Here is a 24,775-nt window from a genome sequence, read left to right as displayed (position 1 = left end):
GGATAGGTAGACCTGCATGTAGGCCAACAAGACCATCCGAAAATATTGAGCCCCTCTACTGTTCATTGAACCACATAATGGGTGGAGAATTACGTTTTTCAAAGAGTCTGCATTTTATTTGGAAATATTGATACACATGGCACATTTTCACGATAGTAAGCCATATCACACCAGAGTTCCTTCATAACGAGTTTATTTCATTGTCTCATTTAACTCCTCCCATTTCATGACGGTATCATATCATCTCGTATCGTATCAATACGTACACTTCCTTTGGAAGTGCGACTAATATACATGTCCCCATTCATTATCCCGAACACCCTCATATCAGTCCGCATTTAGTTCTCAGTCTTTGAGCGAGTCTCGTTTGAGTGATCCTCGAGGGGTCCCTTTGGGTTTGAGGAGAGATTCTGTAAATGGAGTGTTAGTATTGAATCTGATCTTTTATTTACTCAACGAGCAGTTATGAACTTTACGTACCTCAAGATCAGATTTGCTGTCTTGTTGGTTGTTGCCTCCTTGGCTGACTCCCTTGGCATCGGAGGGAGCACCTTTTTGAGCACCGGATTGGGTCTCGGGTGGTGGTGATTGACGTCCTTCAGGCATGATGTATGTGTGTGTGTGTGTGTATGTGTGTTTAGATAATTCTAGGGAGAATTAGTTTGACTGAAGAATAGATTTGAGATTTGATGTATAGAACATGGAATAGGAGGTAGAGATTGGCTTGTATGAAGCGAGGGACCGACGACGATATTAAGTTGATGCAGATAGTTGAGTACGTGAGTGATCAAGTATGAACATGAACTTACATTGATGAAGAGGAATTGAGTTTGAGAGATAGATAGTAAAGTTGTGTATAGTTTTAGATGTGAGGGTTGACAGAAACAAGCTTCTCCTTTTCTATATACCCCTCTAAGCTTCATACGTCATAGAGGAAGTTGCCCCCCACTTCATCTCTTCACGGTGACATGAACTCGGGGCTTTCACTCCAGGCTCAAACAGAATCATGTGATTATACTGAGCTTGAGCATCAGCCACAAGTCACCAGCCACAAGCCAAGATTAGCCTCAAGCTTTCTAAATTATGCGTTATCAAACCGTTCCTCAGCAATAGTGCAACAGCCTTATGATTTTGTTACAGTTAGATTAACTAATTGATTTACAAACTTATTCTAATCCTACTCCTATGTATAATATGGTCCCGCACTATTGAAACCTAGCAATACATAAACGTGTATTTATCGTCGCGCGAAAGTCTACAATCCACTCCGTGCTCACTTCGGTGAAAGTGATGGCACCAGATCTAAACTCAGTACCTATATCTACAAGACCTCAGGAGGTTGTAGCATCTCCACGTCTTACATCTCGTACTCCTTCCCGACGCACTTCTCAAGCAATGGCTTCCCCAAATAATCTGTCGACTTCCTCCTTAAATATTCTTCCTTCAAACCAAAGTGCTGTCACTGCAGCTTCACCTCCTTTGATGTCGCCTTCCAATAATATTTTGACATCTGCAACTGGCACGATTCCTTCAGGAGATAATACCGGTGTAGGAATGGGACCTGGACCGTTAAGACACCCAAAGCCTTTGACGGCTGCCGATTTACATCTACAACTGGAGAAAGAACAAGAAGCTGTCGTATGTACATTCCGACAGTTTATCAAATGTCTAGTAATCTTTCAGACAATGAAAGCTTGCATTCTGGCTATATATACTAATCTTTGTGATGCTATGATAGGTAAATCGATTAACCCGCGAACTGAGTATGCTTCGTGCTGCTCAAAATGCCTCTGTCGTCTCAAATGCCTCGTCCACTTCCGCAGGTCATCCAGATGGGTTAGATAATTCAAACCATCTCCTATCCGGACCCAATCACCCCATTCCTTCGCATCGTCGCCATCACCGCACATCTTCCAGCACCTCTACTCGAAGCATTACTGCCACAGCAGGTAGTATCAGCACGACCAGTGGAATCGCTGCCCCTGCCGCTCGACGCGTCGATTCACTACCCCAAGCTATCTCCCTCAGCCGCCAAAACTCCACAACTGGTGTTCACAGATCCGGAGCCAGTAGTCCTGCACCATTGAGCGGTAGTTATGGACATGCAGATCAGTTCTCGCATTTCTATCACCAACAACGACCTAGTATGCTACCACATCGTGATTATTCATCGGGCAATGTACCAACAATGGGTAGTACTGCGGGTGAAGTTGGCAGTGCGACAAGCGTGCCAACAACAGCAAGATATGAGGAGGCAGCCCTTCAAAGACAGGAATTAGAAAATGTAAAGAGAGAGAATGAGGCGTTAAAGAAGAGGATTAGGGAGTTGGAGAGGACGATAAGGGATAGAAGACAGAGCGATGAAAGTTTGAACAGACCAAGAAGTGAAAGTGTCAGTACGTCGGCTAGTGTGAGCATTGGAAGAGGTAGGGATAGCTTAAGGAGTAAGGATGTGGAGGAAGATGAGAGCGTTAGGGTTGGGGAGAGTGCTAGAAGTGGTGGCTTGAGATGAGTGGGTTTGAGTTGGTTTCTCACAATCTGATATTTGGGAGTTCGTGAAGGTTTTATTTCTCATTGATTGCTACAAATTTTCGACTTGGCTCGAGGAATAGGAGAAAAATATGGCGTATGAGTAGGTTTTCCTACATGGTCTGGTCTAGTTTGCGTATTACAGGGAAATATGGGAAATCTCAGAATCCAGCCCAAAGATAATTTATTAAAATGCAATTACCTCTTTGTTGAAATAGCTTTTGTTGTTGTATAACCTTATTCGTTGAACCTCTCGCACATTCATTAACCCGCATGACTATTCGTACTTTAAACGCTTCCGAAAGGTCTTCCGGCGTAGTGTAGACTAGATTAGATTCAACGTTGCCCATAAAATATTTAGCCCACAAAATGAGACCAATAATCAGACCCAACGACTACCCCAACCACTATTTACATGAACACGAGTCGAAGTAATAAAAGTAGCGTGGTCGAAGGGGAGGAAGACGGCTGTATATGCTATTTCGGCTGCGAGACCGAGGGGACCTTTTGAGGGGGAGGGGTTGGGCTAAGATGGAAGCGAACGTCATCACTCGGATCTGTTAAAGAGATTGTTCGTTGCAACATGTACACCATACGAAACATAACCTGTCCTCTTACATACCATATCTTGACGCCGATCATGTCAAGACACGAGACCTACGAGCCTGTATTCAAATTTCATTCCTAAGCTTCAAGGGTTGATATGAAGTTCCAAGAGTATCTGCAACGCCAAATATTACTTGCTTGATAACATATTTCGCGACCTCCAAAGCCGATATTGGATCGCTAAGTTCAAAGGTTCGGATATTATTATTGACCCGAAGTCTGAGACAGAGTTGATTATCGTCAGAGATGCATGAGTTCATGTACTCCTCTAAATCTGTTGGGCCCAAATGGTCTTGCTCTTGCAATATCACTACAGCTCAACTGCTTAGTTATGGTTCTGTGGTTGCCCCAGCCGACATCATTGAATATGGCCTTGCAACTGACCTGACCCGCTCGGATCTTGTAGCCATCGATGCCTTACTTTTCATGAATATGATCATAGATGTTCAAAGTGCCGTTATCCCCGTTTGGTTGAGAAACTTGAATCCAATGGCGAACGACTACAGTTCGGAATTGTAGAGATGCTGAAAATATAGGGTTATTTTAGGGGAAAAACGCGATATTTCGTTCCAATCAAGAGTGAAGGAAATGTTTGGCTGTGATAGTCAACACAATACATCTTATATAGAAATGGCCTTGATTACCGGCCAAGGCATAGTTGTACAGAAAATCATACAGACTACTAGGAATTGCTCGAGTAGAAAGGAAGATTCAAAGCATATGATTGCGCCATGTAGTGTAGGATTGATGGTCTGCCAGGATAATAAGTAGCAGGAATGTACTGAAGAATTACAACCACAGTTCTCCCGCAATTGACAGAAAAATCCGACAGCCGACCTTGCAAAAATTAATGAAAATCTAAAAATGGATCTTTTTCAAAATTGAATTTCAACTTGATTCCATATTTCAAATTCTTTGAAATTATGACTGAAGAATAAATATTCAACAAATAATCATTGCTGAGTGTTTGAAGAAGTGATATTGATTCGTTGTTTTGATATCAAATTTCGATCGAGGTATACCGTAAACTCTGTAGGTTTTTGGTATTCGGCTTTTTATGTCGGTCGCGAGAGTGTCAAACGAAAAAATAGTTACGCACAGACATTAGCAGGGTGTACCTACGACCAGACCAATGAATGAAAGATTCGAGGCCCGCTTATTGTCCTTCACCAACAGTCCGAACGAGGTGATTGCCCCAGATGGCAGGATAGACACATGCCATTGTTTGAACAAGTTCAACCCCTTCTACGTCAAACTGCGAAGTCTGACCCGATGAACTTGTCCCTACGATTCAACGAATCATGCCTTCTCAAACAAGTCCCTGTGTCTGAATCCATATCAGCCTTTTAGCAAGGCAAGCAAGGACTATGGGGAATTACTCTATGAAAATCACCGAATCGTACTAAGGATTCTATGCCAGTATTTGCATTGGACAAGATGATAGTATTATATTCAGTATTATCATTGACCATACGAGCAAGTTTTCCGCGCCTCAGCGACAAGTGCAAATGGGGCTGTATGGTTTCCGAAGTGAAAAATATATAACTTAGTATAACGTGTTAGATGAATATCAAATTGTTCTTCAATTGACTTCTTCACTGTCATAATCGGCTCCAATACCATCCGAAAGTTCATCCACAGCATCTATAGAGATCTTAATTTTTCCATCTTCCGTCTTCGTACACAATACTCGCAACAGAGCTCCTTGTATAAGTCTTTAAAAATGACCGGAAGTTGTGCTGGTGAGCTCCAAATGTCACTTTCTTCCATCACTCGCAAGTCCTGATTTACTTAGCCCTTGATACCCCTAATACAAAATGGAGCTTCTGTCCCAATATCGGTGCCGCCTACTTGTTTACCATCCTATTCCTTCTCACCACTTTGGTTCACTTGGCTCAAGCTATCTTCCATAGAAAGGCATACTGTTGGGTCGTTGTAGCATCAGGACTAGCACAGACTCTTGCGTATATATTCAGAGTCACTAGTATAAAAAGTCCTGCTAGTTTTGGAGATTATGCAGCTTGGTTTATTCTGATTTTGGTTGGTGATTCCCTTAATCAACATCGATTGATAAAACTAACTTAGGTGTCTAGATTGCACCACTTTTCACAAATGCCTTCACATATATGGTCATGGGAAGGATGATCTGGAACTATGTCACAGATGCTACGATATGGAAAATAACAGCATGGAGATTTGGACTCTACTTTGTGATTTTAGATATTGTGTATGTCTAGTCAAATTCCTATAAGCTTCAATACAGCACTAACATAGAATTCAGAGCACTCCTCATCCAAATTTATGGAGCAGCGTCTGCGTCGGGTGACAACGCAACCTCAAGCCAAATCTTAGATGGTATGTGATCTGCGCAGATTTCATCTGCTTGAGCTAGCTAACATTGCTCTAGGCCTTCATGTTTACATGGGTGGTGTTGGAATACAACAATTCTTCATTTTCGTTTTTCTTTTCTTCGCCTTCAAGTTCCATCAGACACTTCGTGACCAGTCCCGTCGAAGCTGCCATACTCCACGACAAGCATGGTCCTTACTTTATGCCTTATATGCAGTCATATTACTGATCACTGTAGGGCACGCTCCTCTCCCAGCTTCTCGAATACCGTTTCTAACCCACCTCATAGATCAGAATTATTTTCCGTCTTGTTGAGTACTCCCAAGGCCTCAAAAGTAGCATTCCCAACCACGAGGCGTTTCAATACTCTCTTGACTCTGTTCCAATGCTTTTTGCTCTCGTTATCCTCAACATTTTTCATCCTGGTCGCATCATGGCGGATCAGGATTCAAGCATTCCAGGGAGGAAAGAGAGGAAGGGCGTCGCCTTTAGAACGAAGATGCAGAAGATCGGAAATAGTGATGTTGACGACGTTCAAATGGTGTAGGATTTTCAAGTTGTCATGAGCAGCTTCAGGTTTAGAGTTGGAAACAGATATTGTACAACTTGCGAAAGAGAATCAGCGTTAACATTAGGGTTGTATTGGAAGCTGGGCTATAGAGATGCACAAGTTGAGTTGGAGTTGTCATCATGATTGATTGATTGACATCGGTCGTTGTAATCACTGAATATCGTTTTCAGCACGTTACGGGAAGATACCTTCAAGCCAAAGGTAGCTCTGTTCAAGCAGGGATGAGAGATTACCTTCGTTGAGTTGAAATATACTTATGAGATTGGTTGAAACTAGGAATGCGAATATATAATGTATTTTCACGTCATGTTTGTCAGTTCGATATTTACATGTCAGTGTGGTAACACAAGCTACTTCAAGGGCATTGTTTATTACTACCTACTATTCAAGATCATCTAATAGAATATTTAAATCCTCTTTGACAATTCATTATCAAGCAGTATTTTTGGGGGTAGAGTAGATCTTCAACGTGCTATTGTGCGCCAACAGGGTGACAGTCAATTAAAGTTATGAACCACATCAATCGTGACAATGGCAAGCGGTAAGTGCAAACTTCTACTAAATTTTATAACCCCTAATTGTAGAAACCAAAAGCCGTTCCGGAAATGTTGTAGGAAACATGTAGTAGTAGAAGCCCCGCCCCCTTTCTTAGACATAAAGCTTGTCTGCCCTCCAGCAGGATGGAAAAATCGGGAGATTGAATAAAAATACACTTTTCAGCAGTCGATATCAAATCAAAGAATCATTATTTTGAATCAGAAATGCAAGCCTTATAATAGGAAGTATGTAACTCGGATTACGATATGAATTGATATCATTATAAGATATTAAAATGTCAGTATTTTCAGTGTGTGATTTTATCTCAGTGATTTAAGCTGCGTACAATAGGACGGGACTCGTCAAAATAACCGGCCAGTTTGCGGATTTTTCGGGTAACCTTAACCTTATCTTTGTGCTCAATTAAGGGGTGTGTTTATGTACTAGGTATACGCAACAACAGTTATAAGGTTAGCATATACTAGGATTCTTACACAGATTGAACTGTGATAATTACTTTTGTTACAAATATTTTGCTGCATAAAGATGGGACATTGCTCGAGTACGATACTATCTGTGCTGTTCTGGCTCTTCGCCTGGTCGCTCTGCCAAAAGGCATCAGGGATTTGGCGGATGCTTTCTATCCTTAACCACCAGGTGAACCTTACAGGGCGCAGACCCACTCACAGCCTCAAGTCACCTCCTGTGAACTTTATTACTTCTCCCGAACTTAAAGTTCGACAACATGTTGAATCGTGTTTTCTCGCGAACTTGTGTTCACAATTCTTCGAAAAACATCAGGATAGCTAAATCATCATGCCTAGAGTTGCTCCTGGCCAAAGGAAACGAGCCTATAGACCGAAGACTAAGACGGGGTGTGTGACTTGTAAGTATGTATTTCAATGCCATTTGATATGTCATATATCTAACCACTGTGTAGAAGTAAGGAATAATGATTCTCTCGTGTCTCAGTGTATATAGAATATGTATATAACTGAAATTACTACAGTCCGAAGAGTGAAATGTGACGAAAGACGGCCATCATGTCAAAGATGTGCATCCACCGGCCGGAAATGTGACGGCTATGCTGAGGAGTCCAGTGACTCTCCTGCAAGCTCTAATTCCGATTTCAACGATCACGAAACAAGTACTGTACTCATACAATCACCCTCGTCTTCAGTCATTCTCACATCTGATCGAGAGCGAGAGGCTTTTCACTTTTTTGTTAATATGACAGCTCCCATGATGGGCGGTTTCGGTGAGGAAAGCTGTTGGTCAGAAATGATTCCTCGAGCTGCACATCACGAGCCTTCCATTCGTCATGCAGTCATTGCATTGGGTGCTCTGCATCACAGCAAAGAAAGGATTTCTCGTTCTACTTCATCAAATAACCTGTTCTCTTCTGCCGAAGTACAATTTCCCCTTTTAGAGTACAATCGAGCCATTAAATGCTTGGTGGAACCATTTGCAAAGAAGGAGCGACAGGCTATGGATGTGTGTCTAATTAATTGCGTTTTATTTTCTGCTTTTGAGGTCAGTGCCTTTCTATTTGGAGGCCGAAGTATCGATGTTAATTTGCATGAATTGTAGATGATGCAAGGTAATTATGGCCATGGAGCCGCACATCAGGAAAGTGGTAGTAAGATACTTTGCGAGATCACATATGATGAAAATTCTCAGAGATACTATCACGATTCGCTCAAGACTTCCAACTACCCATACTTGCCGATGTCACTTCTTGAAGAATTATATCTGCGCTCAGATTTTGTTTATACCCAAGTAAGTTTGAGAGGTTCCCTTGCGGATGATATAAAGGTTGAATATTAATAAGTCCTCCTAAAGATGATCAACAGTCTCGACCAATCCCTCTACAACAAGTTCAAAAGCTCTCACTTCACAGCCCACCCTCCAGCAATATTTACTTCTCTTTCCCAAGCTCGCAACACCCTCCATTTCTTCTGGTCTCGTTTCCGGACCGATCTCAATAATCTCAATTGTCAACCGGACTCCCTGGAACTTACTCAGCGTTTCCACAATTGGCAAATGGAAATCATTCTATTTTCCCACAAATGGATATTCGCCTTCCAAGCCTTCATTCTCAAATATAGTGATACCTTTACCGAAGCTGATAAAATAGGCGTTGCAATTTTACAGATACAAAGCCATTCCGCGTACATGAATGCACATGTACCGCGCGGCGTCAAAGATAACCAAACGTTATGGGACCCATTTTTGTCCGTTTTTGAGAAAATTACCGTGCTATCAGAAGAGGTCATTTCCAATCCTGCATTTGGCACGTCTGTTTTCCAAATAGATATGGGTGTTATCGGACCTCTCTATCAAGTCGTAAGCGCATGTCGCCACCCGATCGTAAGGAGGAAAGCCATTGCCTTATTGGAACGTGTACCCAATCTTCAAGAGGGAATTTGGAATGCTGGTATGACGGCAAGAGTTGCTAGGAAGGTAATGGAACTCGAAGAGTATGGGATAGAAGATGTGAGGGAAGCGGCCGATATTCCGGATTGGGCGAGAATTAGTGATGTGGAACCTGAATTCGAGAAGGAGGGAAGACGAGTGACACTGACGTACAAAAGAAGCCACATAGTAGAGGGGCCTTTAGTCAGGAACAAAGTCACGGAAACCTTTGAATGGTAGACAGATCTAAACAGAGAAGTAGTAATTGGCGAGTTGAAGTAATATTGCCCCCTCGAAAATGCAAACCAAAGATATAATTTTGCCCCGATATATTGTAAACTGGAACATTTGTTCATATTTAACCGTCTTTCTCATACAGTATCTACATAACCTCTCATATCCACGCAAGAAATGCTGACCAGGATACCCACATAATCTTTCCCACCCCAAAACGCCATGCTATGTATTTAATACAAAAGAGGGAAGAGTTTGCACATCCATTTATCCGCAGGCAAGATTCGTTCAAGGTTCGTTCGAAGTCGTCCATCAGTTCAAGCTTATATCGGGATATTATCGTTCCTCGACCGTCTTGCCGTCCTCGAATTTATCCATCCTACACACCCATCAGCCCCGCACCTCAATAGCATTGATCACCGGTCCTTAAAAACCTTCGGTTTCCACCCTTTCTCCAATTCGGCCTCCCTCTCCAATGCTTCCGCCTTAACCCTCACTTCGCCCTCTAACCTCTCTCTCGCTCTCAACACTTTACTCTGGAGATAAAAACTTCCTCCCTTCTTCGGATCGTTCGTGTCAAACAATTTCTTGAACCGCGACATTACATCCTCCATATCCATTTTGCCTTCTTTTGGTGGCTTGACATTGAGAATTTTGCAGGCCTCATCTAGTGTGAGACCGTTGGAGGAGAAAGTTGGACCACCCGAAGCAGAACCGTTTTGTTGCGCTTTTTGGTATGCTGAGGAGGCTTTCGCTTGTTTCCAGGATTCGGTGAGGGCGCGCCCGAGAACTCGTGAGCCAGTTATGACGACTTGGGTTATGATGCGATGGGCCTTTCATTGAGTCAGTTATAGGATTTTCCCATTTGGAGTGAAAGAGTGGCAGAGTTGTAGAAATTACACTTTGAGGATGTATGTGGTGGAGCTTGTGAGAAAATACGCATTATGTACATACCATGATGATGGAACTGCGACTGTCAACAACAGATCCCAGACAATTGAAAAATGAATTATGGTGTGGAAAGGGCACTCACTGTTCATCAGAAGTCGAGAGATAATGTGAATATCTAGACTTTTTCCCGGAATAAACTTCCGCCATCGGCCGAATTGGCAGGGATTCCAAGGAATCTATTAATGCCTAATAAGGCTAGTAACCGTCATCATTCCTCCAGCTAGCTGGTAACCCCAAAAAAGACACCTTAAGATACCTGCGCTGCAAATAACCAAAACAATCACAAATGCTTCTCCTATTCCACATCGGCTCCTCGACTCTGTAAATCCTATATCGATCAATCTGCAATACAAGTTTAGAGCTTCTTATCGTCCCATCTTTTAAAAGATGTCGCAATTTTATTCCTCCCCTCCCCCCAATAACCCTTACGGCGCATCCAATACCGCAGCTCAAAACCTCCAATTCTACCCCTCAACATATGCTCCCGACCCCGTCTCCGGTCACGCAACACCACAGGCAGCATATGGATATGGTGCTCCTCCCGCCGCGCAAGCATATCCTGGTGTTGGGGGCGGCGGATTTGGATTCCCAGCAAGTGGACCAGCGGGGGTTAGTGGGCGGATGGGAGAGAGTGGTGGATTGAGAACAGGGTGGTTGGCTGCTTTTGGAACTGAGGGCTATGATGGTGAACCACCATTATTGGAAGAATTGGGAGTGAATTTCGGTCATATCAGGAGTAAGGTACGGTTATTCTTCCTATTATCATTCGCTTCTATGGAATGCGCAGATACTGATTTAAATACATAGACATTAGCAGTACTGAATCCCCTTGCGCATATCGATCAACACATAATGGACGATTCTGATCTCGCGGGACCCATTCTCTTTTTCCTATTATTTGGAACCTTCCTCCTCTTTTCCGGAAAAGTACATTTCGGATACATATACGGGCTGGCGCTCCTCGGATCCTCTTCTCTCCACCTAATCCTTTCGCTCATGTCACCACCTCTCAACACCGATCCTAATTCTCGGCAACCCGTCGGTCCCTCACATCTCTCTTCTACCCTCACATTTCCACGAAGTGCTAGTGTGCTGGGTTATTGTTTATTGCCATTAGTGCTCACGAGCGTGGTGGGAATTATTATGCCAATGGATGGACTGGTTGGGTATGTGCTAACCACATTGGCGATTGTGTGGTGTACATACAGTAGTAGTGGGATGTTCTGTGCCGTCGGCAGAATGAAGGGGATGCGAGGACTAGTCGCTTATCCTCTAGCCTTATTCTACGTTGGCTTTGGAATCATGGGTATTTTCTCAAGCAGAGGGGTTGGAACATTAGGAAAGGTTGCGGGAGCATAAATACACAAAAGGAATTGAAGAAAGATTTCTGTATACCCAGAGGCGTGTGAAAAGGGAGTCGTGGTTTACAAATGGCACGGGATGAAAGAGCCCAGTGGTAATTTATATGGTGTATGGGAACAGGTGGGTCAGAAGGATAGTATGGAATGGTTTGGGGTCTGGGATCTGTAAAATAGGTTCTTCTTTACTTGTACAGCACAACTCAAAGTACTCGTTTGAGGGATAAAAACATTAGGGGTGGGTAGCCGAAGCGAATAAATGAATAGACAAAGAACACAAATATATTCCCCAAGAGACCAGATCATGTGCAACTTTCTTCAGGGAGATAACAATGCAAGAATAAAATGATTACAATTCACACGCGCTATGGTATAAAATTCCCTTAATACCCCGTGAGAAACCCGAATTTCCCCTTCCAGATGCCTTTCCCAGTGTCACAATTACTCCAGAACCCATACCGAAAGTCCGCCCACCGTCCCGTCTACTCCAGTCCCATCCTGGCATCATCACTAAGCCCCAGTCCGTTGCTCTCGGTCTCGTGAAAGGCCTCTCGTCATCTCCTTCCGATTGCAGACTCACGCTACTTTTCCTATTTCCCCCTTCCAAGTATTCCTTCTTCAAACTACTTTTCTTGCTGCTAAGCCGGCCACTTTTATTACTCCTCAAACTAGCGTCATCCCGATCCGAATACTCTGGTGGGGGACTTCTCGATCTAGAACCTGAGAACGATGAAAGTCGCGTATGAGCAGAATTTGAATCTAGACTTGCGGATGCTTGGGTAGGGGTTGGCGAGGGCGTTATTTCCGTGCTCGAAGTTATTTCAACAAGCTCGGCGTCACGGTACCATTTCCTGCGGCGGGTATATCTTCCCCATCCATCTTGGCCTCGGCGACCGTTTTGCCACTATAGAAGGTCAGCTTTACATGTAAAAGACAAGCGGAAACAATATGATTGTACATACTTTATTATCATAATATATCCACCCTGTTCCCCCATCGCTCTCGGCTTTTGGTTTAGATCCACCTTCATCATATTCGGCAGCTCCTTCTACACGCCAGCGACTACCTTCAACCCACCTCCATCTTGCGCCACCACCCTCTACATCTGGCAATTCGAAATCTTCTTTTGGAGTAACAGCATTCAGATGTTCATCTGTCCATGCAGCCCTCTCATATGCAAACAATGATGTTGTCCATCCTAGCCCAACCCATCTACGCTGATTTTCATATAAAATGAATGTAAACTTCACCCCTGGTGCTTCTGGTCTTCTCTTTATGGCTGCATTCGCTGCTAACGATGCATCGGCATACGAAGATGCCGTACGAGGTGGTAGAGGAGGTTTATAATTGGCCCCATTTGTGCTTGGTGATAGCTCATCTGTTAAATGTAGACCAGTTAAGGCGGTACATATGCGACGAACGAGGGATGATCTCCATAGTATCGTTCTTGCAATTCGATTCGGACGAGAATGCCAAGTCAAGAAAATTGTTCCTGTTACCAAGGCAATACGTTTTGTGGTGATAACCTGCAGAGGGGGCAAAGTAAGAATAATCCATACGGGTGTGATAAGAAGGATTCGTATCAAAAGTGTTGTAAGTGCCGGGCGAGTTGTGGCAGATGTTGCTGTTCGCTGAGTCGATAGAAAATCCGTCAATTGTAAAAGAGGATCCAAAAGCACGTTGCATCTTGACGTAAATATCTTTAAGGTTTCCACAATCTCGTCCAAAGTTTTCTGGTGCTTGGTATTTGTAATTTCGGAGTCGACTCTTTTGTGACCCTTCTTCTGTTTCTCTCCTGTCCAGCTTGTTGATGATAAAGGGGAATAACGTCTTGAGTACATCCCCAGTATTAAACCAATAACGACTACCAACGGTCCAGCATATCGCATTACAACATCTCCATATAGGACAAATGCCCAAAAACTAGCGACGAGCAAGAAGCTCTCCCAAGGATCTCCACTCGTCCATGTTATTAACCCTACAAGTTTATTGAGGGGCAATAGAAAAGGATGCGAATATGCTAAAGCTCTTGTAATCTGCGGAGGAGTCGCTAGTAATAAGGGGGACTTGTGATGCACCAATATAGTTGATCTCTGTTTGTTCGCGGATGAGGCATGTGATAGAGTAACTGGAGAAAATGCAGCTATTGTCGGAGGGTTCGGATCAGAAGGAGTTGTTAAGGATCCGCCATGGTCATCTTTTCGTAAACTTGGAGTACCAGACATTTGATCCAACCAAGGAGTATCCTATTGACCTGGTTAGATGTGAGGTTCTGAAGATCTCGAAAGGCAGATTGTTGGGAGAAGGCTAAGCATGGGGCAAGACTTGGTGACATACGAACGCAGCCATTTATTTACAACGTCATTTCTATTAACAGGCTATACAAGGGGAAGGAAATGCTGGAGGAAGATCAACGGACTGCGTTAGAACTCCCCAAAAAGGAAATGATGATTTGATAAATTGGAGTATGTACGACAGGACAATCGGAAGAAGAGTTTGGGAGGAAGTAGAGTAGATATTTATTGAGTGAGCGAGGACTTACAATTGAACAATGGAAGGAATGAAAAGCGCTCTACTCGGCTCGAAATCTGGGGTACAGTACAATCACATGTCACAAGTTCCCAGCTAAATGATCATTGTGTGAATATCAATCAATATGGACTATCAATCAACCTCATGAGTGCAGCTCTTTTTCTCGCTGTACGTCACTAGCAGCCAATGAATGAGAGTCCAAAATCATAATAGTGAGGTATTGATTTGTGCCGATGCATGTGAATGTGGAAGAGGAGAAAGGATTCCAAGTCATACAATTGAATGTTGTATGAATTCCGTTTCCTGTACATTTGCAGAATCCATGAACGATACAATACTGCCGGTGCTGCGGAAGGTCAAAATCAAGAAGAGCAGGTAGGTAGGTAATAAGTAGGTAGGTAGGCAGGTAGAAGAGTTTCACCACTGGCATCATGCATCTTGCTACATCGTAACATCCTTTCTTGGGCTGACTCGGTGGGACGGATGACCATCAGGGACCTTCATATTGATTACCTAATCCCTCCTCTCCTCTCCCCGCACCTACCCGCACCGCCTTGGTCTCTAGCATGGCAGATTGCCGTACAGTTCATTGGCCGGATTGTCCCATGCTAACAATTTAACCGATCAATATTCAAAAAATAATAATGAGACAATGACGCTCCAGCCCATCTCCATCTCAGAGGAAACTTTTTCCATTAAACAATTCGATCCTCAACCTCAACCTTGACATTTTATCTGCAAAATATTAGTTTAAAATGTCGCGTCAACCGCCTCTTCCCAATGGCCTTCCGCCTCGACCTCCTGGAACTTTCTGGGAAAGAGATAGAGATGAGAGAAACAACAATTATCATACACCCGAGAGAAATCGTCGCGACATGGGTCGTGATTCTTATCGCCCTGCTCCTCCTCCTCAATACGATAGTTATGCTCCCCACTCTGCAAACCGCGATCGCGATATGTACCAATTTGGTGGTCACAATCCTCCTCCACCAGCATATGGAAATTATGCTCCTGGTGTACAACCTCCCCGTCGTCCTTCTGGAGCTGGAGATCCTTACCGTATGAATGATGGTTATCGCGCTCCACCCCCCGCTCCCAGCTTTGATTTCCGTTACGATGCACCACAGTCTATCAATTTCGAAAGCTCCGATAGATTTCAATCCCATGGACAAGGTCGCAATAACAACTCTGGCGGCAACAGAGATAGAAATGATGATCATCTTCGTCGTCGTCGCGAAAAAGATCGACGCGACAACAATCGAGGACGTGGCGGCTATCGCGGTCGAGGTGGTCCAAGATTGGCAGCAGATCGAGTTTTCTTGAAAGGAAAACGCTCGCCTACTCCTGAACTCATGCCAGGTATGAATGAAGATGCCTCTGCTGATGTTAAATACAGAGATATCGGCGACTTGTCTGATAGTGACGAAGCTGAGATGGACATGTCGGATGATGATGATAATGACGATCAACCCAAGAAAAAGATTGCTCGAACTAGTGCAAAGGCTGCAGATGGCGACAGTGTTCCAAAATGGTCAAATCCCGATCCATACACAGCCCTTCCACCACCAGGCGAATCTGACCGAAAGAAGAAGGATGTCGTTAAACTTATTAGGAAAGCTCGTGTCGCAACTGGTCAAGAAGGCGCTACTAAAGTTGATGCTGCTCAGGACGACTTCATTTCTTTTGACCTCGATGCGCCCGCAAGTATTGATAGTGAAGAGGATGATTACGAGCCCCAACCCTCCGAGCAGTCCGCACCCAGTTCAGCCAAATCTTTCAGTCACCTCGAAAACATTAGAAAGTTTGACATGCCTCAGCAATCACAAGATACTGTCACCCAATCAACCGGCATCAATAGCATGCCCATGGATGATGTCCAAACTCCCCAGCGAGCATCTAAGCCATTAGACCTATCGACCGATCCCGCTTTAGGTAGCAGAAAGCGTACCGCTAACGATGTGATCAAGCCTCCACCACTTGTGAATAAGCTGATTCCTGGTAAACCTCCCAAGTCCAGTGGAACTCTTCTTAAAGAGTGGCGTGCCGGACCTGGTGTGAATGAAGTCCCTTGGCTTCAAGACCATTCTGATACCTCTAACATGGGACTTTGGTAAGTGATAAATCTATCAACGAAAAACACTTCAAAGCTAATATTACTCTCAAGGCTACATAAAGAGATAATGGACTTCTACTATCATGTAAAACCTCGCAAATTTGAAGAAGTCATTAGACAGAAGTTGCTTGTTGACTTGAGGAACAATTTCCGCAGATATTATCCCGATGCTGATATCCTACCTTTCGGCTCTTTTCCTGCAGGTCTCTATCTGCCTACCGCTGACATGGATGTTGTCATGGTTTCAGATGAGTTCATGGACGGTGGATGGCCTAAATACAGCAGCAAAAGTCATATCTGGCGGGTTAAAAGCAATATTGAAAGAGATCGTCTTAATACTGGTAGAATCGACGTGATCACCAGCGCTAAAGTGCCACTTGCTAAATGGGTCGATGCTATTACTGGCCTGAAGGTTGATATGTCTTTTGAAAACGACACAGGCCTCATCGCAAACAAAACATTTCAAGAGTGGAAGGCTCAGTTTCCTGCAATGCCTATATTGGTTACCATTATCAAGCATTTATTGGCAATGAGAGGTCTGAATGAGCCTGTCAATGGTGGCATAGGAGGCTTTTCTATTACTTGTCTTGTTGTAAGTCTTCTACAGAACTTGCCACAGGTCAAGAGTGGAACTATGATACCAGAACATAATCTCGGCGAGATCTTGATGGAGTTCCTCGACTTGTATGGCAATGAGTTCAACACGCGTACCACTGCCATTTCTGTTAATCCACCTAAACTTTTCCCGAAAGTAAGTAATCCTCTCGATCAATCTTGTCATGATGCTAATTTATTACTAGTCTACAGCTCCTCGCGGCCTTTACAGAGATTTTGATAGTCCAAAGTTCTCTATAATCGACCCGAACAGACCCGACAATGATATCTCAGGTGGTTCAAAAAACACCCCTGCAATTCAAGAATGCTTTTCTGCTGCCTATTCTGCTTTGCAGCAGAGTATGAACACATTGCAACACGCTGACCTCAAAACTCGTCAAAATCAAAGTCTTCTTCGATGTATCATTGGTGGGAACTACGAATCCTTCAAGCTTCAAAGGGACCACCTTGCCCACCTACATGAACAAATAGTTGGCCCAATTGAAGATGAGTAGTTATGAGTCAACGTAATATTCAGGCCCAGAGCCGGTCAACACTTAGTTCATTTCTCGGTACATTCTTTCAGGTCGCCGAGTGTGCAGTACAAAGGGGTGGTTATTTATTATCAAGGCGTATGGATAAAGTCGATCAAGATACCCAATTGGCGTTCAATGCACGAAAAGTCATTGACTTGTAAAATAGCTTCGCAGATTTCATTGCTTTCCTTTATTTTCTTCATTTTGGCAGACTTGAGTTGGACCGGTTCTGATGATTGTCTCAACTGACCACTGACCTTACCCTAGATGATCGACACGAAGTCAAAGTCAAATGCCATGGGTCTTCAATGACAACAGACGAGGCGCTATCGATCTCTGCAAACATGATACGAATACATTACATTGCGCGCAAATACAAATTTATTATTCTTTTATGCTGTCCCAAAACAATACTGATTTCAACCAAATAAACTAACTACCAGTGTGAGATACTGATAAATTTTTTAGGAATTCCCTTTCAGCCTTTCAGGTAAGAAGGATGAAATATAAGATCATAATCTAGTCGGCGATCTTGATCGATCTCTTCTTGGGCACGTCAAGATCGCGCAACGGCTTAGATTCTTCTTTTCCGACAACCCTTTCTCACTGTAGTCGCGCTTTATGTGCGGCTATGGAGAGGAGTCACAGGGTGAAAAGAAGCGTGGATGAGAGAAGGAAAGGGCGGAATTTTAAAGTGATGGCTTGTTCTGTTTGTGGCAGTAGCGATGCGTCAAGTTGACGAGTAAGAAGGAAGTTACGATCAACTGTTCCGGCTGAATTGAAGGAATTCTGCTGGCGAGGGAGGGAGACGATGACGATTGTATTTTCGTCCAGTCTGCTATTCTTACTGGGGAGTTTGATTTCAGGTGTAGGAGATGAACTGTTGGGTTTTAAGGCTACTTTATGTCTCTGCTTTGATGGCTCGTTGAGCCTGCTAGCTGGAGTAGGGGAGTCTTCGTGAGAATCCTGGTGTTGGCTACGAAAGGAATTGGTGTGGTTTTATAGGGCTTGCTGCGGGGGGATTTAGATGGGTGGCGGTTTGTTGCCGTTGGGAACGCTCTTGGTAGGTAGGGAGATAGATGAGCGTGGGGATTAGATTGCTTCTCGTGTTGGAGATGGTTTTTGTTCTGGCTCCACAGATGTATAACTACCTATGTAAGCGTCTACGGAGCTCGCAGGGGACATTTTCGTCTGTGGAAAAGGAACAGGGGAAGAAAATGAAGCTCGCTTGGATGGGGTGTTGATATGTGGGAAGCTCGAGACGAGAAAATGGAAGACGGGGGTTTCAATCTTTGGTCTCTTCGATATTGAAGCTTTCTTTCGTTGTCTAGACATGTCATTGCAATGCTCGGGCTCGGTTGGCTCTCTATCTTTACGATTCTGATTCTGAGAGTGATCGTAATGGCCTATACTTCTAGACAATGTCATCTACTTCGAATATGGAAGAGCACTTTTCCTCCTTATACAAAGTTTGAGCTTGAACAGCTGGTTGGTTGCTAAATCTCTCCGAGCAACGTGGACATTGGTGAGTTTTGGGGTTCCTACGAGTAGCCATATTTCGTAACTATTAAGAATCTACACTGTGTGTTTGAGAATTATGGTATGAATACTTACTTCTATTTACTATCTATACAAACTCGCATCTTGAATGCAACTTTAATAAAGCGGTTTCGTTAGAAGAGAGTAGATGTGAGCTCAACTCAATTTGTGTATGGTTTATTGGGAATCCATGAGCAGAGCTTGAGAAGGGAAGAAGCATCAACAAATGCAACGGGAAGGGAAGCAATTGCAGTATCACTGAGAAGAGGTCACAATATGAGTGTATAGACTGAACTGGCTGACAATATTTGCATTTACAGAGAAAAAGAAAAGAACGAAAATAAAATTAAGAGCCAAATGAGTGTCGTGTACTTCTCAAATAAAGAAGTACAAAAAGATAAAGAAAAGAAAGAAAGAAAGAAAGAAAGAATTGAAGGATACAATAGCCGAAAGAAAACGCAAGAGTAGAAAGAAAAGCGTACTCTTCAACCAATCATCTTATATTTCATAGACCTATGCACATTCGAATGAACATTCGCAAACATGTGTATCCTTTGGCTCGCCCAACAAACGACCATCGAAACAAGCGCAGTTATCAACCGTGTACGCCTTTCCATTGAAGCTCCAGCGAGGAACCTTGAACCCCCTCTTCTCATCGAAGACATTTTGGAGAATCAGTGATTGGCTCCATCCCTGAGCGTCGATGAAGACATTTTGGACGAGCCCGTTTCTGATGGCTCCGATCGCGGTACAGGTGTTTGAGTAAACGGTTGCGCGGGCGTAAGCAACGAGGTTGTTGGGGTTGGATAAGTCGTTGTTGACGGCCATGGTGTTGGTGTTCCAGTTGAGAATACACATTTTGGGGTCGAGTTGCTTGATGCACATGGGGGTGAGGGTGCTGGAATTTGTGGAGATGATAGCTGGAGCTGGGAGGGCGAGTGCTGGGGAGAGCGCGGCCAGGATTGGGAGGTAGTTGATGAGTTGCATTGTGGTAGATTTAGTGATGAGCTGTTTTTGTAGTTTGAGGTAGTTCGTAGAAAACGGAGTATTGAAGTATATGTATAATTTTGAAACTTTTGCTTCGGTGGAATCGAAAATGTTGTTGCCAGATCAAGCTATCATATATAGCAATAGTACTAACAAAGACATAGTTTGTCAAAAGAATATCCCCTTTCTCTCTGATACAAAGCATCACAATTTCTATAAATGAACATTGTTAGTGCATAAAGCAGGGAAACAAGCTTCAAAATTCGTTTGCGAAAATCGAAGGGATTCTAAATAGGGAACAAAGAGAGACAAAGGTCGATGAATACATGCCTACTTGGATTTTCTAAAAGTAGAGTAGTCTTATGATGCAGACTCAAGATTCAGATTTCTCTGATTCGCTGCGTGGACTTTTACAATTCCGTCTAGTGTGCAATTTAAGATATATATAAAAGGTAGGCACTTGAGGCCGTGAACGAAAGCCTTGGGTATTGAATTACACTCTATTCGTTGTTGACAACTAATCGTCTCAGGCCCATCAGGCCTATCCAAACAGCTTCCTCGGTTCTAATAGTTCGACTTCCCTGACCAGGACACACATTTATCCATCTATCGAAGACATCCTTTGCCTCCACAACACCCAATTTCTGTAGTTCTCCGTCATTCTTCACAGCCACTTCTAGGCCTGCAACGCCGCCAAATACGACTAATAGGTGCTTGAACTTCCCTACCTTCTGTTCCTCATCATCATATAGATCTTGGACATCAACGCCTCGCTCAGAGGTTGCAATAGTCATATCATAACCTCCATCATATCCGCATTCTGTGAACACGTCGCTTAGACATCCGGCTCTCCTAACATTCCATCCCCAATAGTAGCCACCCTCTTCTCTTGGCTCTTCTGGACTCACAGCTTCTGCTGTAATGATATCACAAGATTTATCTTTTGCGGCCTTCTCCCCTTCCGCGTCAAATTTCAGAGTGACTCTATTATTTGCTGGTATCTGCTCCACCACTGTGACTGGTATTCTTAACCCTGCTTCCACAAATGTTCCATGTTCATCTGCGCCAGGTAATGTAGTACCCTCCCTATACATACACCACTCGTCTGCCCTCAAGTGATGTGGTAAATCTATACTAGGCAATGCGCCTGCCGTTCTTAAGTTCTCATGAATTGGAAATAGATGCTTTCGTAAATTTGGAGGTGTCTCTAGAAAGCTGAGTAGATGGGTAAGGAAATGATCGGGATCTGATTTTGCCGTGTACTCGTCTTCCAGAGGCGGCTTCTGCTGAGAACTATGGGATTGAGTGGCTGGATGTTTAGGCTTTTTCGCAGGACGAGCATTGCCATCGTCAAAAACAATGACTTCGTCGACGCAGAAAACTGCGAGGGCGCGGGCAATTTGACCCGCCATAGATGTTTTTAGATCATGGCTTTGAGCGCTGAAAAAGTCAGCATGATTTTGTCATTGTTATTTGCAAAGGTAAAATACTTGGCAATAATGCTTCCCGGTAAAGCTACACTAACTGTCCAATCTCGACCTTTCTTGGGTTGAAATACAGCTGTAGGTTTAGAAGTATCAACCGCATCAGGAGCTGTCACTTTCCCGTTAGAAGTTTGTCCATTGGCAGTGGAATTGGCATTCCCAGTGGCATTGGCTTCGGCCTGGCGCTTCCGCTTCTAATATCAAATATGTAAGTATCCATGTACCAATTAGTGATATCCAAAAAAAAACATACCTTTGCGTTCGTCTCTCCTCTACCCATTTTTGTAAATAATTTGGAAACTTTGGATTTCTTTCCAAAATATATATGGAGGCGGTCAAAGGTTATCCCGATAAAGCGGCAGAATCTAATAATCCATGCGCCCGATAAAGACTCCCAGACCAGACCAGATCTCCACTTGAAGCTTTCATAAGCTCAATCTATAAGCAAGCAAGCAAGCAAGCAACAAGACAAACATTCCGACGACACAACTTACTTGACATTACAGAACTTGCAAGATTTTATTATAATAAAAATGGCGGTACATATCGAATCGTCTATGCAGTTTAGCAAATTGCTAGGCTCATCAACTATAGTTGTTTCCGATTGTAATTTGACTTCCCCCAATGCAATAGATGCATATCACTAACAATACATACAGTTTATGCGGACTGGTGCGGACCCTGCAAAGCCATCGCCCCAACCTATGAATCTTTAGCTACCAAACACTCGAAGCCAAATCGTGTTACATTTACGAAAGTTAATGTAGATAATCAGCAGTCCATAGCTCAGCGATATGGAGTTAGAGCGTAAGCAAGGCCCTTCGATACTTAACTGAGCTCGTTCTCATAACCCTACTAGCATGCCAACCTTCCTCATCTTTCGATCTGGCGCTGTCATCGAAACCATTCAAGGCGCAGATGTTCGTAAGCTCACGACCGCCATCGAGAATGCTGTGAAACTAGCCGGTGCACCGAAGCCATCCTTTTCCAGCCCAGGACAAACACTGGGCGGATCTGCCCCTACGCGCTCCACGATGGCAAGGCAATTTAGCTTTGATAGGCTACTCCACGATATTATTGCATTCTTCGGACTTTACCTCTATTCCCTGTTCTCATTTGATGCATATACCGCAGCAGAGAACTCACCATTCAATATTCACAAGGTCCCTGCTGCGCCGGCAGCAAAAACACCTGGTGGAAGAGCTGGAGCAGCTACTCAGGTCGGAAAGAAAGTAGGGACTATCGCTGACTTAGCGGGCAAAGACTGAATGAAATGCGTGGAGTTTACTAGGCGCTGTACGGGTGGCGTAATTTTTGATATCATCTTTCGGTTAGAACACCGTTATTCTTGGTGCAGTCACAATAATTGAGCAAAAACTATGCTGGAAAAATTATATTCTTCGAGTTTCATCTTTCTTACTGGGCAACGTTGAGATGAATAGGACTGATCTCCTTATTCTCTTGTTAATGGAATGTTGTGTTACATGAGGATATATCCTGTCACTCTATTCAACGTCGGCCCTAAAGGTATTATAACCTAACTCCATACCTGTGCCTGTCTTTTTACTTGATCTACTGGGAAGTGGAGATTCGCAGCGGTGAAGTACCCTGATATAGGCAGGCTAAAGTATTGCGTAGAACCTTCTTGGGAGCATTGGTGAGACGATAGGGGTACTCGATATACGACATGATACTGCACTACTCGAGTATAGTTTACCACATATTTCAACGATATCAAGAACGGTGTGAATACTATATCGTTTTTCAAGATTTGAACCATAAGTTATTGAGAATCAATTGATGTGTTGAAATCAACCTCGTGATAAATGGCGATTCTTCAAGTCAAATCTGATAGTCAAAAGGATCTTCCAACGTGTTTTTTGGTATCTTGTTGACATTACGTGGGGGATCCTTACCCCGCCAGCCTGCATACAACTGGAGCTTTTGATTGTTAATCGCAAACTAAATAATAAAGCCAGGACTTAAGTCTAAACTCCGGGTGACGTCAAGTTCTCTTGCCTATATCATGTGTGTATATAAAAGGCATAAGTTTCCATCTAAAAAGAGTACTTCATTCTACATCACTGCAGCAAACAAAAGAACTCCTTTTCCAACATGGCCAAGAACTTGATGAAATACACCAACCTTGGTGAATCTGGCCTCAGAGTCTCCCGTATCTGCGTAGGTTGCATGACCTTTGGCGACCGTCGCGGAAGCTTCAAAACGTGGGCTGTCGAAGAAGCCGAGGCTCTCCCTATCCTCAAAGCTTGCTATGATTCCGGCATCAACTTTTTCGATACTGCAAACGTCTACAGCAACGGCACATCCGAAGAGATTCTCGGTGCCGCTATCAAGAAGTATGCATTGCCTCGTGAGAACATCGTTGTCGCCACTAAATTGTGGGCGCCGGTTGGCAAGAGAAAGGAAGAGGGATGGGAAAATGCACTTCAGATGGCGCCTGAGGATAGAGATGCAAACGGATATGTTAATGCGTATGGATTGAGTCGCAAACATATCTTCGATAGCGTGGATGCGAGTTTGAAACGCTTGGATCTGGAGTATATTGATCTACTACAGATTCATCGGTTTGACCCACGCACGCCAATAAAGGAGACGATGAAGGCCCTGCATGATGTGGTGGAGAGCGGCAAGGTTAGATATATTGGTGCGTCTAGTATGTATGCGCATCAGTTGTTGGAAATGCAATATACGGCGCGATTAAATGGATGGACGGAGTTTATCAGTATGCAGAATTTGCATAATGCGGCTTATAGGGAGGAAGAGAGGGAGATGGTGCCGAGTTTGAAGAAGTTTGGTATGGGTATGATTCCTTGGAGTCCGATTATGATGGGGTATCTAGCCAGGCCTCATGATCAGGCTGCAGAAAGTGACAGAGGGAAAGCTATGAGTGGGAAATTCATGGGGAATGAGTTGACGGAGGCGGACTTGAAGATCAATGAGAAGATCCAGGAGATTGCGAAGAAGAGAGGAGTTAGTATGGCGATTGTGGCGATGGCCTGGAGCTTGAGCAAGGAGTATGTTACCGCGCCTATTGTTGGAATGGGAAAGATTGAGAGAGTTCAAGAGGCGGTCGATGCTGTGAATTTCGAGTTAACCAAGGAAGAGATAGCGAGCATTGATGAATTATATCAACCTAGGAAAATCATAGGGTTCTCTTAGGTTTGTGGTTAAATATGGAAGCAATTTTTTTACTAGATTAAAAGAGGTTTAAAACTGGCAGTCATAAACCCAAATCAGATCAATACACAGATTCAGCTTGTACTTTTAAAGAACCTCAAGTCATTTATATCATGTATGTAGAGCAGCATAAGTAGGTATGTGTTCAAAATTATGATTCGGTGAAACAAAGTGTTCAACATATCTCAACTATTCATTAAACTGAACTTACAACACCAGAATACTGTGACGTTAAAAGATAA

The 24,775-nt window shown here is 43.5% G+C and overlaps 12 protein-coding genes across 12 annotated transcripts; 7 read left to right on the top strand and 5 right to left on the bottom strand.

The window, feature by feature from the left end:
* Positions 1 to 176: 176 nt before the first annotated feature.
* On the bottom strand, positions 177 to 850 carry Bfra_000433 (uncharacterized protein). Its single transcript, XM_037330879.1, has 3 exons — positions 810 to 850; positions 481 to 647; positions 177 to 410 (listed from the first exon to the last, which is right to left on the bottom strand). The coding sequence occupies exons 2-3, from the start codon at positions 604 to 606 to the stop codon at positions 339 to 341; spliced, it is 198 nt and encodes a 65-aa protein (XP_037197212.1). The 5' UTR covers positions 607 to 647; positions 810 to 850; the 3' UTR covers positions 177 to 338.
* A 440-nt stretch (positions 851 to 1,290) lies between these two features.
* Bfra_000432 (uncharacterized protein) lies at positions 1,291 to 2,512 on the top strand (the record flags this gene model as incomplete). The annotated part of the gene is made up of 2 exons (XM_037330878.1): positions 1,291 to 1,638; positions 1,739 to 2,512. The coding sequence occupies 2 exons, from the start codon at positions 1,291 to 1,293 to the stop codon at positions 2,510 to 2,512; spliced, it is 1,122 nt and encodes a 373-aa protein (XP_037197211.1).
* Positions 2,513 to 4,858: 2,346 nt separating this feature from the next.
* Positions 4,859 to 6,031, top strand: Bfra_000431 (putative rta1 domain-containing protein; the record flags this gene model as incomplete). Its single annotated transcript, XM_037330877.1, has 6 exons — positions 4,859 to 4,877; positions 4,931 to 5,175; positions 5,229 to 5,362; positions 5,417 to 5,490; positions 5,543 to 5,718; positions 5,774 to 6,031. The coding sequence occupies 6 exons, from the start codon at positions 4,859 to 4,861 to the stop codon at positions 6,029 to 6,031; spliced, it is 906 nt and encodes a 301-aa protein (XP_037197210.1).
* Positions 6,032 to 7,408: 1,377 nt separating this feature from the next.
* Bfra_000430 (putative transcription factor cys6 protein) lies at positions 7,409 to 9,247 on the top strand (the record flags this gene model as incomplete). Its single annotated transcript, XM_037330876.1, has 4 exons — positions 7,409 to 7,478; positions 7,602 to 8,125; positions 8,183 to 8,371; positions 8,435 to 9,247. 4 exons carry the CDS (start codon positions 7,409 to 7,411, stop codon positions 9,245 to 9,247), a joined length of 1,596 nt encoding a protein of 531 aa, XP_037197209.1.
* A 410-nt stretch (positions 9,248 to 9,657) lies between these two features.
* Bfra_000429 (putative mitochondrial import inner membrane translocase subunit tim-16 protein) lies at positions 9,658 to 10,339 on the bottom strand (the record flags this gene model as incomplete). Its single annotated transcript, XM_037330875.1, has 3 exons — positions 9,658 to 10,074; positions 10,196 to 10,214; positions 10,275 to 10,339. 3 exons carry the CDS (start codon positions 10,337 to 10,339, stop codon positions 9,658 to 9,660), a joined length of 501 nt encoding a protein of 166 aa, XP_037197208.1.
* A 240-nt stretch (positions 10,340 to 10,579) lies between these two features.
* On the top strand, positions 10,580 to 11,551 carry Bfra_000428 (putative golgi membrane protein; the record flags this gene model as incomplete). The annotated part of the gene is made up of 2 exons (XM_037330874.1): positions 10,580 to 10,933; positions 11,000 to 11,551. 2 exons carry the CDS (start codon positions 10,580 to 10,582, stop codon positions 11,549 to 11,551), a joined length of 906 nt encoding a protein of 301 aa, XP_037197207.1.
* Positions 11,552 to 11,899: 348 nt separating this feature from the next.
* Bfra_000427 (putative integral peroxisomal membrane protein) lies at positions 11,900 to 13,899 on the bottom strand (the record flags this gene model as incomplete). Its single annotated transcript, XM_037330873.1, has 3 exons — positions 11,900 to 12,454; positions 12,513 to 13,796; positions 13,888 to 13,899. The coding sequence occupies 3 exons, from the start codon at positions 13,897 to 13,899 to the stop codon at positions 11,900 to 11,902; spliced, it is 1,851 nt and encodes a 616-aa protein (XP_037197206.1).
* A 938-nt stretch (positions 13,900 to 14,837) lies between these two features.
* On the top strand, positions 14,838 to 17,304 carry Bfra_000426 (putative dna polymerase sigma protein; the record flags this gene model as incomplete). Its single annotated transcript, XM_037330872.1, has 3 exons — positions 14,838 to 16,192; positions 16,247 to 16,946; positions 16,996 to 17,304. 3 exons carry the CDS (start codon positions 14,838 to 14,840, stop codon positions 17,302 to 17,304), a joined length of 2,364 nt encoding a protein of 787 aa, XP_037197205.1.
* A 2,073-nt stretch (positions 17,305 to 19,377) lies between these two features.
* Positions 19,378 to 19,851, bottom strand: Bfra_000425 (uncharacterized protein; the record flags this gene model as incomplete). Its single annotated transcript, XM_037330871.1, has 1 exon — positions 19,378 to 19,851. The coding sequence occupies one exon, from the start codon at positions 19,849 to 19,851 to the stop codon at positions 19,378 to 19,380; it is 474 nt and encodes a 157-aa protein (XP_037197204.1).
* A 500-nt stretch (positions 19,852 to 20,351) lies between these two features.
* On the bottom strand, positions 20,352 to 21,615 carry Bfra_000424 (putative deoxyribose-phosphate aldolase 2 protein; the record flags this gene model as incomplete). The annotated part of the gene is made up of 3 exons (XM_037330870.1): positions 20,352 to 21,291; positions 21,342 to 21,529; positions 21,589 to 21,615. 3 exons carry the CDS (start codon positions 21,613 to 21,615, stop codon positions 20,352 to 20,354), a joined length of 1,155 nt encoding a protein of 384 aa, XP_037197203.1.
* Positions 21,616 to 21,868: 253 nt separating this feature from the next.
* Positions 21,869 to 22,603, top strand: Bfra_000423 (putative 37s ribosomal protein rsm22 protein; the record flags this gene model as incomplete). The annotated part of the gene is made up of 3 exons (XM_037330869.1): positions 21,869 to 21,941; positions 21,995 to 22,142; positions 22,195 to 22,603. 3 exons carry the CDS (start codon positions 21,869 to 21,871, stop codon positions 22,601 to 22,603), a joined length of 630 nt encoding a protein of 209 aa, XP_037197202.1.
* An 847-nt stretch (positions 22,604 to 23,450) lies between these two features.
* Positions 23,451 to 24,515, top strand: Bfra_000422 (putative aryl-alcohol dehydrogenase protein; the record flags this gene model as incomplete). The annotated part of the gene is made up of 1 exon (XM_037330868.1): positions 23,451 to 24,515. One exon carries the CDS (start codon positions 23,451 to 23,453, stop codon positions 24,513 to 24,515), a length of 1,065 nt encoding a protein of 354 aa, XP_037197201.1.
* Positions 24,516 to 24,775: the final 260 nt, after the last annotated feature.

Source organism: Botrytis fragariae (genome assembly GCF_013461495.1).
Source record: "Botrytis fragariae strain BVB16 chromosome Unknown tig00000001, whole genome shotgun sequence".
NCBI lineage: Eukaryota > Fungi > Ascomycota > Leotiomycetes > Helotiales > Sclerotiniaceae > Botrytis > Botrytis fragariae.
This window is presented reverse-complemented; position numbering and strand designations above follow the sequence as displayed.

Coding starts and splice junctions, on each gene's coding strand:
- Bfra_000433 (XM_037330879.1), bottom strand. CDS start 606: ATGCCTGAAGGACGTCAATCACCACCACCCGAGACCCAATCCGGTGCT. Junction 411..480: donor ACAGCAAATCTGATCTTGAG/GTACGTAAAGTT, acceptor CTCCATTTACAG/AATCTCTCCTCAAACCCAAA.